The sequence below is a fragment of the Bipolaris oryzae genome, assembly GCF_000523455.1.
Source record: "Bipolaris oryzae ATCC 44560 unplaced genomic scaffold scaffold_13, whole genome shotgun sequence".
Classification (NCBI taxonomy): domain Eukaryota; kingdom Fungi; phylum Ascomycota; class Dothideomycetes; order Pleosporales; family Pleosporaceae; genus Bipolaris; species Bipolaris oryzae.
This window is the reverse complement of record NW_006911289.1, coordinates 113,021-126,190: the sequence shown is the minus strand read 5'-3', so window position 1 is coordinate 126,190 and position 13,170 is coordinate 113,021. Positions and strand designations below refer to the sequence as shown.

Below are 13,170 nucleotides of genomic sequence, written 5' to 3'. Positions count from 1 at the left end.
TGCCACAAACGGCTTCGTTGCAGCACTTTTTAGGCTTTCCAACAGCCCGTGGGCACGGGCACGTTTGTTGAACAAGACACAAGCTTACTGGCCAACGATCCCCCACCGCATCCAGAAGCCATGTTGATCTGGCTCGTATTCAGTAATTCTGAGGGCATCATTTGATCTAATATTATCTTCTCAGTCCCATGCAAGGAAAGGCTACTATGTACATGCTTTTGTTGAACTGATACTACTCTACTAGCTAGCACGCTCACTGACCTGTGATCTAACCAACTTGGCCTCTACCTCCAACATTTTACAGCCAAACCATCACCTAAATATTAGAATTGAGGCCTCCAGGCCCTGACAGAATTAGAGTCTAGCTATACGTCATGCATATACAACTGCAGAGCCTAGATTGCTTTTCGGGAAAATTACGGGAAGGGCGGCTATCCGTAGACCCCAACCGTCTTAGTATGGAGGCCTGAAGACTCCTTAGTTCAGGTCAAGTACGAACAATTGGCTTGGGGCCAAAACCTAGGATCCATAATGACATCGATAGTGCTGTACAGTACTGCACACTGTGAGCCTCTTCTTACTCCACTTGTATTTCTCTCAAGTATAAGCACAGCCTGTAGTTTCGACATAATTGAAGCACAACAACACAGTCCAGACAATCACCTTCTCTCCTCCTTCACTAAACCAACAACCCCTCGCCAACATGCTCTTCTCTCGCATTCCTCTCTTCGCAACCCTCCTCAGCGCGGCCACTGCTTGGGAAGGTAAGTCACACATACTTACACTCTCATCCTACTGAACTAATCAAATCTGAAGCCACCTTCTACAATGCTCCGGACTGTGATGCCAATGGTCTGACCATCTACCGCTCAATGACCTCAGACGCATACGATGCCTGTGTTGAACTTGACGGCACCCTATACTCCAATGTCGAATGCCGACAATACATCAATGGCGGTGCTTCCAATTCAGCATGCACTGACGACAACATCTTCCCAATCTCCACTCTCTTCACATACGACGGCACCTATCGTTGCCGCTCTTTCTATGCTGCTGGCTGCGAGGGACTGTACGACGAGCAGTCAAATCATGTAGTCGGCGCAGCTTATGAAAAGGAATGTGTGTCTTATACTAGGCAGTACAAGTCTTTTAGCTGCCACAAGTTGTAAGTCATTAAGTAGACGTTTTCCTGGAGAGGGCATGGCTAATGCATTTGCTATAGTTAGTCCTAGTGTTTAATCATCGATGATATAATGCAATGGTGAAAGTTGAGGGAAGCAGTGGATACACGGTTTTGTTGAAGATACAAGGAGAAGAGGCAGACAAGGTATCCAAATTTTCGTTGAATATGGAAGCTAACGGATTCAATGATATGTAAATAAAATACTGCTACTGCTGTTAATGAAAAGATAATAATATCGCAAATCATACCACCCCTAATAACTTGTCCCAAGCCCAAAAAACCTTGAACCTCGTCTCAGAAAAATTATGTAAATTGGGATTTCGTACCTTCTCAGCGGAACTAACGTACAATATCTACGATGGAATCCGGTCCCCAAACAATCTTCGCGCATTCTGAGCAAAGATCCCAACCCTATCAGCATCCGTAACAAACGGCGACGTCTGAATACCAACCAGTGATGGACCATACGTGAAAATCGGCGCATACGGGAAATCCGTCCCAAAAAACAGATTCGCCCTTGGAATATCGTAAGCCAGCAGCCCCCCAACCTGGTGAAAGTACGTTGGGCCCGCAGAATCCCAGAAAAAGCGCGTCTTAAGGACATCCATGGTGCGATCGTAAATCGCCGGGAACGACTTCAAAAGCCGATCGGCGACCGAGGGAAACGCGCCGCCAACGTGCGGAATGATGTAGTTGATGTTGGTGAAGTTCAGCAAGGTCTGTGTAACGGCAAGATCTCCAAGCATACGCGCTGTCTCGAAGTAGAATTCAATATTTCCCGTAGGATAGACAGTCGGGTTGGCCTCAATCAATGTGCCGTTAATGCGTAGGTACGGTGTTGTAGGGTGCACGTATATAATCTGGTTGATCCCACGCGCATTCATTGCCTCGAAGAAGGGCTTGAAAGCAGAGTCACCGATATAGCGCCCTTCGAAGTTCGAATAGAGCGCGATGCCAGCGGCTCCGAGCGTGTCGAGTGCGTATGTAGCTTCGGAGATAGCGTTTGGCGTGTAAGGTAGCGGGACGACAGCGTAGAATGTGAATTTATCTGGGTAGGCCCGAGAAAATGCTGCAGATTGTTCGTTGATCAGTCGCGCAAGTGCAATCGTAGCGGCCTGGTTTCCTGGGTACGCATTTGCGCCTGGTGCGGAGAAGGCTAGGACGGCTTGAGAAATGCTTTGGCTGGCCATGAAGTCGAGATGTCCAGTTACGTTCCATGATGGCGTTGGATTTCCGCCGGTTCTAGGGACAATTGCACGATACCAATCTGGTACGCAATGCGCTGTGGGGTCTATTAGATGCAAGATCGAGATGTGAGAATATAGGCTTACCATGGACGTCGATAAGCCCAGTGAGATTAGAAATAGCCCGCGCCGAGAGCTTTGTCGTATTGGTATCGGCGTACGTAGAGGCTATACTTTCAAGTGTAGAAGATAAATCCAGGCCTGGAACAGCTCCAAGCTCAATCGAGTCTGTGTGGCGATGATTAGAAGTCATGCAAGCGAGTTTGTGGGTACTGGATTCGTACCGGCTGTAGCGCGTTGGACGATGGACTGAATCACATCTGCCGGTTCATATCTCTTGGACAAGCCGCTTCCACATGCAGCGAATGCAGTTGCCCATCCGAGCAGGGCAAATGATTGAACAGCCCTCATCGTAATGTGACGTGATTTAAAATGACGATGGTAGAGGGCCTACAGATATAAATGTTCTTATGCCTTGCGTATAGTAATCGACAGGTACATGACCCAGAACAAGGAATCATCCCATCTCTAATTACCAACCAATGAATGCACCCTGAACGCGATCTGTAAGCAAAGGCGTTGCAGTAGTACGGGCGGGAACGGATAAAGACATCCGCGCTAAACCCAGATCTGTAAGACAGGTAAGGACATCTGGTAAGCGAACTGGAACTGTGCAGCCGTATATTTGTGTGCACAAATTGATTGGGCTGTTCGGTAGGCCAGATCACTCTTATCAAGCATCAATCCATGTCCTACTCAGCTGTGTGGAACTGCTACCAGATGTTTTCTTGAAGCAAAGTACGCCACCAATATCCTCGGCAAGCACCTGAGTCCGCAGCTGGCATTTGGGGGCCAGTATTACCACATGATTGACTGCAAATCTTCTGAGAGCTGTATTCATTATGTGGTCAAGATTTCTTTGTCTTGCCTAGTTAAGAGAAAGGTCCTCATAACCTTTAATAGTTTAAGGCTGCCCAGGAAGCCTCGTTAAAGACAGCTTCCGGTGCTTCGAATCCACCTTCGGGGTCATTTTCGATGTAGTTTTATGTTTATTATAAAATTGTCTCGATTTATAGCACTATCTTCGAAACTCGTTTTAACTGTGCAGAAATATACATCTATCAATGATCAACGCGGCAAAGGCTCTTTTAGTCTGCAACATGTGGTTACGGATAAAAGTCCCAAGATAAACGAACCGAAGACTGAACCACAGATTCTCTTCACGTGTACCTATTCTCTTTCTCTCAAGAAGCACCAAGTGGAAATGTTCAATTATCATCATTCATATTTGAATCAAGAAGAATCTAAGCCTGAGCAGGTTCCCTCTCCTCAGCAGGAGGCCCACCCACATTACCCCTCTGGCCCGTCGGCACATCCCCCAGATTCCTCTGCGCAGCATACTTCGGATCATCCTTCAGCTCCCTAATGTCCCCACCTGACTGCTGATCCTTGACGCCAGACGCTAGTCCAGCAAGACCCTGTCCAACTCTCCGTCCATCGTGCAGCTCCTTGGACGTCTGGCCCTGGCCTGGGTGGCCGAGACCAGTGTGCAAGTCGGCGGATGTGGCGCCTTGCAGCGTGTCGGAAGCTTGCTGATACATCTTTTGATTGTTGAGGTCGGGGTTGGGTGTGTAGGTTTTGTCTGCGGGAGCCGAGCCCGCGGGGAGGGTTTGAGCGTGGAATTCGGGGACGGCGTCTTTGCCGACGAGTCTGCCAATTTGATGCTGGGGGTTTGATTAGCTGATGTTGATGAAGACGTGTTATCTACGGGTCAGATTGAGCCATTGCCAGATGCAATGTGATTGATCAAGACGCTCCAGTATGTTTTTTGGAAAGGACGACGGCTACTTACACCACCGTTCGTGAGAGGCTCGCTGGGAGCTACGTGTCCTGCAAACTGGCGCCCGTCGCTGACTGCGTCGGGGTTCTTGTTCTGGCTCATGTTTGGGAGATGTGTATTTGGATTTGGGAAATTGAGAAGTATCGACGATTCGAATTTAATGATGGAAATGCGAAGGTTTGTATAATTTCGACTATTGTGCTTCGTACAGGAGACTATTTATGAGGAGGAATTTGTATATGTATATGGAGGGCGTCACCATCTTGACATCAAGTCGACGTCATGCATGGCCCACCACTAACTCGAGCGCTGAGGGCGTAGACAGATCTACTGGATGGGCGGGTACCTGACGTAGATCCTACGAGCTGAAGTGGCATGATTAGTTTTGTTTTGTATATGAATCGGCGATGGTGGACAGTTGGAGAAGTTGTCGTGAATGACGCCAGTAATATGAAGATGCTCGGAATCGAATTCCGGGTGCGTTCCGACGCACATATATGCTATTCGTGATATTTGGAAGAACTAGCACATATTAGTTTTCTAATAAATAAAAAAAGATTCCTGGTCGGTATAGTTCAGCGTACCAGATCGTTTTACTCAATATTCGGGCCGCAAACACCAACCATGCAAGACACAGAATATGAACCAGAATATAATGATATCTACGTATACTGTTCCTTAGAAATTACATTACACTACACTTGTATAGTGTGTACTTAGCCCCATACATATCCTCACCAATCCACTTCAAATCCACGACTTCTTGTGGACCCAGACCCCGAAATATCGTATTTAGTAGCCAGGAAGCTGACCGCGAACAGCGCCAGCAGTAAACTTGGAGGTATGCGAGTCGGTGAAGAAACCACTGGGGTTCTTTACAATCTGGGAGACATGGAAGCCATCGGCTTGGTCTTTGCCGGTCGCTGGGTTGGTTACGTTGACGAAGAAGGGGCCCTTCAAGCATCCGACAGAGTTACGGCGGTAGTCAGGACCAGTGGGGTTGGGGAAGGCCTAGAAACTATCAGTAAATATTCTGTGTTTCCCAGAACTTAGGTAGAATATATATCAAAGGGGCCATGCTTACCAGGCGGGGTGGGCCGGGCTTGCCCTTGACACCCTCATGGATGTGTGTCGCGGTTATCGCTGGGCTCTGATATTGGCCAGTCACGCCGCTGAGGGTGATGTTGTAGCAGATTACGTTCTCTGCGATGTTGATGCCGTACTTGAAAAGGCCGCGTGCACCTTGCTCACCGGGTGTAGGGACACCGCTGTTGGCAATGACTTGGTCAGGAGTGGCCTTAACGACATACTCAGCGTCGAAGTAGAAGGTCTTCTCCTTCTTCCACCATTTGTCTTCGTGTGAGTTCCACACCTTGTCAAAGTCCTTCTTGCAGCTCTCTTTGTAATCAGATGCCTGAGTTGGGGCGGCCAGGGCCAGAGGGGTAGCGAGCAGACCAACGAGGGCTGGGGTAATGAAGTGCATCGTGAACGTGTTGTGCGTGACTGCGATTCCAGCTATGCGTGATTTGTGGGTGTAGTGAGGAGAGTGAGTTCGTGGATCGATGCTACTCTGAATCCATCCTTGCACCAGTCTTTATACAAAAGCAGCTCTCCGCTTTCTCCCTAAAGTTACCACGATGTTTCCCATTCAGATCCAGATGACATCAGTGAGTAGACGAGGATTGGTCATTGGTTCGTGTTTAGGTTCTGAAGATACATGCCGGTGTCTTGGTGAGGCTTTTGGGACTGAGCAGCCAAGTCCTCAACATGGGTATGAAAGCCTTTTCGTAATGCCAAAAGACTTGGAAGTGAGAGGCATGCCCGAGCTTTTGGTTAGTGGTCTTGGAGCGGCCCTTAGAACGTAAGACGATCACAAACAATCCCATGCAAAGCTACTGAGGCAAGCATCTGGCCAGGGGATTCATAAATCGATAGCACGATGGACCAATGAACGGTGGGTTGTAATAATACCGTGAAGACGCCGTTCAATGTCTTGGTAATGGTACTTTCCATCTCTTGAATAATGAGCTTACATCCCTTTCTGCGGTATGATCGCTCCCAAGACATCGCCTAGCCATCTTGGTACGGATAGATCAAGATCCGTAGTCTTCTCACTCCTCAAAGGATCTTAGCCTTTCCGCGTCTTCCCTTTTGGATGGCGGTGCATGTGTCCAGGTGGCTGTGTCTGACAAAAGGGGATAGTGAGGCTAAGACGCTACTGCATATTCTGCAATCTGTGATTACTGCTGTCGATCCGTGAGGACTGTTGAAGAACCTCTTGAGACAGAAGATCAGCATGTTCCCACGAGGTTATTCTACACAATGTAACACAACGAAGCTTGAAAATTGGTTTCAGAAGATGTTTGGTGGTGACTGAGAGAGAGACCATACATTAGATGGAGAGAATGAATGACATCACTGATCACGGCTGCCAAGACACGATGCGTCGGTCTTTCCTCCGCTTTTCCCCCTCATCAACCCGCACGCTAGTCTCCAAACGAGTCTGGGCTCGAATTGCGGTACCAAAAAGGAATACAAAACTTACCTCAAAGAGGTAGGATGATCTATTTGGAAGAGCTACAGTCTGCGCCCGACGCAATGGTTTCTGGCCTACTTGGCACGATGCCCTGCCGAGACACTTGTCAAGGGGACATAGAGTTCCCAACGATTGAATGAAGAGTAATCACCCATTTTCTGCCTCTCAATATCAGCAAGGCTTCACAGAGAGATATTTACATAATAGCTAAACACTCTGCGTCTGTGCATGTGCCAACTCATCACTAGGTGAAGGCCTATACCGCCTGATGCTGTTGTTGAGTGTTTCTTCCTGGAATTTTGTTATCGCAAACCCCTCTGCCCTAGTCACAAAGTGAATTCTCCAAAGTTTTGTGGTAGTATTGGTACACAATTGCAAAGCAAAGACTGTTCAGAAGCATCACTACATCCCAGAAACATCATCGACCATCCTGTCAGAATGGCGTATGGTGCCTGTGAAGCGCCCCGTACCACCAGGAAAAAGACCATCAAACTCAACAGCGCGCGCTTCCTCATCGTCTTCCCAACCAGTTTGCAGGTTCCAGCCATCCTCAAGGACGGTGAACTCTGACGAATCAACTTCTTGTATGATGTCAGCAAGATAGGTCCATTTGGTGCTCATCATTGCAGGAGAAAGGGCGGCCATGCGTCGGGTGAACCATGGATGACGCGAAGCGGCGGCACCACCTTGACCGAGGTCAATAGCTGTCTGGTCGAATGGAGCGTGAGCGAGTTTGGCATAACCGCACGAGATGAACTCAATCTCTCGAAGAGACGTTTGGCGGTTGCGGTCAGCCTGCGAATAGTTGGATTCAAAATCGGAAAGATTAGTTCCAGGCGAGATCTGGTCGATGATATCCATCCATGATCCTTCGCGCGGCCTTGCCTTAAGTGGAGACTGATAATCTGTCGTGGCCAGATTGGCCGCTGGTATCGGAGCATGCATAGGTTGCTGTCCTAAGGGATGATGCTGGCCAGCTGTAATCTGATGATGTAGTTGGTTCACTTGGGCAGCGATATGAGTGATGTTTGTGAGAATCGCAGTAGGATGGACTGGCTGATGCTGTTGGGGTTGCAGTGGTGTTTGTGGTGGAGCTGGTACTAGGATTTGATTCGGTCCCTGTCCTTGGTGTTGCAGAATTAGGTTGTGCATCTGCATCTGCTGTAGCTGCTGTTGCAGCTGAACTTGCAGAGCAGCAATGTGGTTTTGCTGTAGCGCAGCTGCATTTGCATGAAGCTGCTGAAGTTGTAACTGTTGAGCATGGACGTAGACTTGCAAGATCTGTTGATGAGCCGGTAAGAACTGGGGGATCGCAGGCATTGCCACTTGAGCAGGGGCATTGTGGACAGCGACTGCTTGATGGGGTACAAAATTCCCATTGGCGTTAGGAGCGTTTGGACGTAGCATCGCTGTAAGCGATACGGAATCGAGTACCAATTCCTTCAAGCGATATGCATCGTGGACTTTAACAAACTGTAGCAGGCTGGAAGGAGTGATCCAGCAGTTCTTTAGCTTCAATCTCTCGATATGGGGTAGCTCAAGGAGTAATGCCCGCAAAAGAGCTGCATCGGCCTCGACAAGCGCTGCAGGGTTGACAGATGCAGGACGATCCGAAGGAACCCGTAAGTCCATGATAGGCGCAGGACACAGAAGTTTGTTCCTTGCATAGAGCCCTTCAGCATGCTCACCGCCAGCCGTCCAGCCGATGGTCAGTTTTCGAATGTTTGGGCGGCGAGCGATATGATCGCGAAGTATGGCAAATAGCATGTTGGCCCCTAGAACAGGATTGACTGCTGAAGTAGTAACGAAGCCGGCTTCGTCCTTATGAACTGTTCTCCATCCCGGTATTACCATAAGAGTGACGTCGTAAAGACTGGGCAGAGCATCCCAAAAATCCGAACGGTTCAGCATTGGTAAGTAGCGATCAGAAAGTCCTGCGATATTCAGAGTGTGTACCTGTTGGAACGTGGAAGGGTTATCGATGATAGAGAGCATGTATGAAGATATGAAAGCTCGCTGGGCCCATTCCGTTTCTAGCAACCACTCTTGCTGAGCTGTAGTGAGGCTGGCAGGTATGATTGGATTCACGACTTGTCCAGCATCAGGTGGCGAGGCAGATGATGCGAACAAAACACCAGTACCTAATGAAGAGGGCGCGGACACGAAGCGTTCCAAGACGTATGGATCATCAAAGGAAGTGGGCACAGGGATGTCAAGGATATCGTGTGGTGTTGCCTCGTGTATCAGCTGAGGATCTAAGTAAGGCATCTCCGGTTGTACGTCAGCCAGCAGGCCAGCATCTTTTAGTTCAGACAGAGGGCGTTGGCCTTCCATTCTGTAGAGGGTTGCGTGCCTGATATCACTGCCGACTTCCTGATAGCAAGAATTGATGTGTCTCCAAAGCTCCTGTTGAGCTTGGGCCCTACGGTCCGGGACAGCTTTGTTCGTTCCAAAAACATTGGAGGGTCTGTGGAAAATGCGCGCCCGTATAGACTTATCAGGCCCATTAAGCCAACCAAGGCCACTGTCGATGGAGAGTGCAAGTTCTTTCACCTCGGTGAGCTCAGAGAATGCGGTTTTCATCCGCGGTGTCTCGTCAGCGGCTGTTTCGAGGCCAGCGACAGCATCAAATCGACGGTATTCTTCATACGGCCACTCATATTTACCCCAGAAGCTTGTTTTGTTCTCAGTCAGTGATTTGGTGGGTGGTGCTGAAAGTGAGTCTTCATTGACTTCGAAACTCATTCCGTATCTTCGAATGTGTTTACCAAATCCACGAAATACGTCAAGGCCGTGACCGTTGTATACTTCATCGCCGTTGGCGTTCTTCCAAGAATACCTGGTTGTCTCAAATTTTGCCCGCTTCTTCCCTTTCAAATCGGGCTTTACTTCTTTGCCTAGCATACCGTAGATTTCAGTGTTGAAAGGGACGACAACTGTTTTGAATATAACCTGAGAGACATAGTGGTTCAGCTCGCGACTGACGAGCCGTAGTGCTTTGATGTCATCACGATTGAGAAATGAAGCAATCAACTCTACCAATTCAACAGGCAGCTTCCACTGTGAACGGCTAATCGGGGCGTCTGTAAGAGGAGCACCTGCTTCTTGTTTCTGCTTGGAGACTGTTCCTTTAACTCCACCGTTGTTGGAAGTCTGCGGCTTGGGGCCGGATGCATACTGTACGCTATGGTCTAAGAGATAGTACCTAGCAGGCAGTTTTGTTGGGCTACGACATTGAGGCCAGATGTCGTTTGCTTGCAGGTCTGGACTTTCGCTGTGGTACACCATGACAGCAACGGCCCCATTGTTGTGTAGCGTGCTGCTCATGTCCTTGTCATCAGCATTTTCGGTTGTCTGGCGAGGGCGCTTGGAAGTAACGGCGATGACGCGGTGGAGAGGATTCAATGTGCGCTCGAGTGACATGTCATCTACCATCGACCGTGTTTCATCATCATTCTCGCCTTGTTCGGGTTCGCGGGGGCGATCAAGCGACAAGCGAGGCCGACGTTGTTCGGGAGCGTCGCCCTGGGGTCGCAAGGGAAGCCGGGAGGTCCAACCTTGGCCACCCCCACCATCGTCGCTGGTGTTGTTTTGCTGCTGTCCGAAAGCATTGGAGAAGTCTCGAGGCACGCGCGGCTGCATGGTAAGAGTGGGATTGTGCCTGATAGCGCTGGCGAGGGCGTTGTCGGAGTTTTGTTGCCTCGGTAACGTAGGATTGCTGCTGCCACTGCTGCCGCGTCGCGGTGAGGCAAGGACTCGATCGCCGTTTCCGCTATCTCGCCCGCGTGGGGCTGTGAGTGGGGGGCTGTGATGAGGTCTTGTATACGGCCCTTCCTCTGCTGTCGCTATTGCTGCTGTCGTTATTGCTGTTGCTGCCGATGCCGTCACTGGTTGGCCGGTGACTGTTGTGGACGCTGCGCAGGCGAGATTGCTACCAGGCTGTCTGGCGCGCGCAGTTGTAATGAGCGTGTTTGCGCGTGAAGCAAGGCTAGAGGGGTCAGTGAAAAGCGATGCAAGCTGTTTGCGTAAGCTTGTGCCTGCAAAAGAGCGTTTGTCGCGTGAAGCTCAGGGTACCTGGGCTGTGCTGCTCGATGCCGTCGTCTGCGTGCTGGGATCGTGCCGGTGCGCCCTCTGCTGCGACGAGCGCAATACTGGCCAAGGCTCTGCGAAGACTTTGGTGTCGGTCGTTCGACTACCGTCTTGTGCCATGCTGCTAATAAGTCGGCTCTCGGTCGTCGGGTGTCGTCCCGGCTTCATTGCTAAAGGTACAACACGGCGGACATGCAGCGTGACGTCTATTGCGCAGTACCTGCGGTAGCATGCTCCATTTCCTCTCGCTACCGACCATCTCATCCTCCCTCAAGCTTTTTCGCACATGCATACCGGCATAAGACGCTTTTTGGACTCAGCAATGGACAGTGATATACCGTCTTGAAGCGCATGTGGTTACATGATCCATCTTGCACATGTCAGAGACGTCACGTGACCATCACAGACTGGCATATGCGTAACACATCGCCGGGCATGGCCATTTACTACAAGTTGGTCCACCCATGCCACTATTTACCTTTTTCGTCCATTCCTCCCCAGCGAAATTTACACGCTCAAGGTCACGACTACGTGTGAGATGCCAAGGACCACGTGCGGAGCGAATGCGGAAGTCCGATGGCCCCCACAGAGCAACAATATAAAGGAGCTTGGAGCGCGTCAACCAACAGACTCCTGGATATAGCTTTGGATTCTACAAAAACCATCATGTCCTCCGCCGGTTCATCATTATTCTTGTCTTTGCCCCGTGAATTGCGGGATGAGATTCTATCCCATCTCACACTACCACAATATGTCTATACTTCGAGTTCAACCGAAGACACCTACAATTTGTACCGATCGAATCATTCTATGGGGGAGACCTACATGGACACACGTATCAGGCTGCCTCAACGTCCGCCTGCAAATGTCCTTGCAACCTGTCGCCAGTTAAGACAAGAGTGTCTTGAACACCATACCCGCTGTCTGGACGCCGCCCAGCCAAGTATATCACCAAACCCCACAGATCGACCAATGAGCAACATACTGGCAGAAAGGCTCGGCTCCGAATTTGATGAAGAGGCGGAACGAGCTTGCGACGATGGTATGCTGCGAATCACCTTGGAGATACAAAGGCGTCTGCGTGGTCCCCACGGGTATTACATTCCGGTACGCGATCACAAGCATTTATCACCTCGATTTCTAGGACTCTTACCAATGATGGACAAGACGAAAAAGCTGAAGCTCATTCTCTGGCCTGGGTATGAGTGGTGGAACGGCGGTCCTCAGCTTCTTGTTGACAAGTACGGAAACCCTCGCATCAATGCAGATGAAGCAGCCAAGCCAGATGCCGCCACACTAGCCATCAAAAGTGTGCTTGATTACTTCCCTAATGTTGAAGAACTCAGTGTAGATGTGCTCATGCAAGCATCAGAGGGGGCAAGGTGGGACTTGCCGGAACGAAAATGGGAGAACATGCAGCCATGGCTTGATGCACCTATTACGCCTGACGTGAGCCCAAAATTGACCAAGATCACTCGTCATCTCACGGCATTTTGGCAAGTTTCGAGACCAGAGCCATTCTATGTTCAACATGAGGTGCGGCTTTCAGGAAATGAATGGAAGATTGACAGGAAGGGCGACATGGGCACGGTAAGCGGATTACTAGGTCTTATCCGAGCAAGCGCCATTTGCTGACTTGTCATATGTGTAGCCCACATTAAGATCGTTCTGTGACACCAGCCGCCCAGACGACATGGACTATTTAGACTCACTTATAGTGGAGCAAGCTTTCATCCGCACAGACTGAAAAAAAGCTTGTTAAATACTATCAACAGGATTATTGTTGCATCTGCGCCGGAGAATTATGGCTTTACTTCCATGGCGCTATTGGCATTTAAATTGGCATTCAATTAAGCACCGGCGATTTGTTTCACACGTGGGGCACGACTAGCGCAAACGCCATGTACGGAACGGGTAGAGGCACCGTGTTTCGAATGAAAGCATGGTGTTACCGGCTATGGGGTACATGGGGAATGCTGATCATGTTGGGAGAAAAGCATGCGACCACTTTGTGAATTTCTTCCGTCGGCTATTCCAAAGCCAAAGCCAGGCCAATTCCCCACCAATGTCTAGAACAGGACCCCCGCCTATTTAACATGATCGACGTGTTTACGGGCCAATCATTGAACGTCTTGAGGAGAAACTGCTTGTTCTAGAATAGCTCCCTTGACGTATACTTACATCTGCGCCGAAACGTCGGTCGGCGGTTTCTGTACAGGGTTTCCCGTATCTGCCTGCTCCACCCTTCATCTCGCTGGTCGTACGCGTCTTTGCACAA

At 49.7% G+C, this 13,170-nt stretch overlaps 6 protein-coding genes across 6 annotated transcripts; 2 read left to right on the top strand and 4 right to left on the bottom strand.

Moving 5' to 3' along the window:
• Positions 1-703: 703 nt before the first annotated feature.
• Positions 704-1,239, top strand: COCMIDRAFT_22857 (uncharacterized protein; the record flags this gene model as incomplete). The annotated part of the gene is made up of 3 exons (XM_007685772.1): positions 704-764; positions 817-1,165; positions 1,233-1,239. The coding sequence occupies 3 exons, from the start codon at positions 704-706 to the stop codon at positions 1,237-1,239; spliced, it is 417 nt and encodes a 138-aa protein (XP_007683962.1).
• Positions 1,240-1,536: 297 nt separating this feature from the next.
• COCMIDRAFT_22856 (uncharacterized protein) lies at positions 1,537-2,838 on the bottom strand (the record flags this gene model as incomplete). The annotated part of the gene is made up of 3 exons (XM_007685771.1): positions 1,537-2,465; positions 2,515-2,655; positions 2,712-2,838. 3 exons carry the CDS (start codon positions 2,836-2,838, stop codon positions 1,537-1,539), a joined length of 1,197 nt encoding a protein of 398 aa, XP_007683961.1.
• Positions 2,839-3,731: 893 nt separating this feature from the next.
• On the bottom strand, positions 3,732-4,369 carry COCMIDRAFT_84348 (uncharacterized protein; the record flags this gene model as incomplete). The annotated part of the gene is made up of 2 exons (XM_007685822.1): positions 3,732-4,151; positions 4,280-4,369. The coding sequence occupies 2 exons, from the start codon at positions 4,367-4,369 to the stop codon at positions 3,732-3,734; spliced, it is 510 nt and encodes a 169-aa protein (XP_007684012.1).
• Positions 4,370-5,059: 690 nt separating this feature from the next.
• Positions 5,060-5,750, bottom strand: COCMIDRAFT_84426 (uncharacterized protein; the record flags this gene model as incomplete). The annotated part of the gene is made up of 2 exons (XM_007685821.1): positions 5,060-5,278; positions 5,352-5,750. The coding sequence occupies 2 exons, from the start codon at positions 5,748-5,750 to the stop codon at positions 5,060-5,062; spliced, it is 618 nt and encodes a 205-aa protein (XP_007684011.1).
• Positions 5,751-7,205: 1,455 nt separating this feature from the next.
• COCMIDRAFT_33116 (uncharacterized protein) lies at positions 7,206-10,226 on the bottom strand (the record flags this gene model as incomplete). The annotated part of the gene is made up of 1 exon (XM_007685784.1): positions 7,206-10,226. The coding sequence occupies one exon, from the start codon at positions 10,224-10,226 to the stop codon at positions 7,206-7,208; it is 3,021 nt and encodes a 1,006-aa protein (XP_007683974.1).
• A 1,332-nt stretch (positions 10,227-11,558) lies between these two features.
• On the top strand, positions 11,559-12,639 carry COCMIDRAFT_84562 (uncharacterized protein; the record flags this gene model as incomplete). The annotated part of the gene is made up of 2 exons (XM_007685820.1): positions 11,559-12,482; positions 12,544-12,639. The coding sequence occupies 2 exons, from the start codon at positions 11,559-11,561 to the stop codon at positions 12,637-12,639; spliced, it is 1,020 nt and encodes a 339-aa protein (XP_007684010.1).
• Between the last annotated feature and the right edge of the window lie 531 nt (positions 12,640-13,170).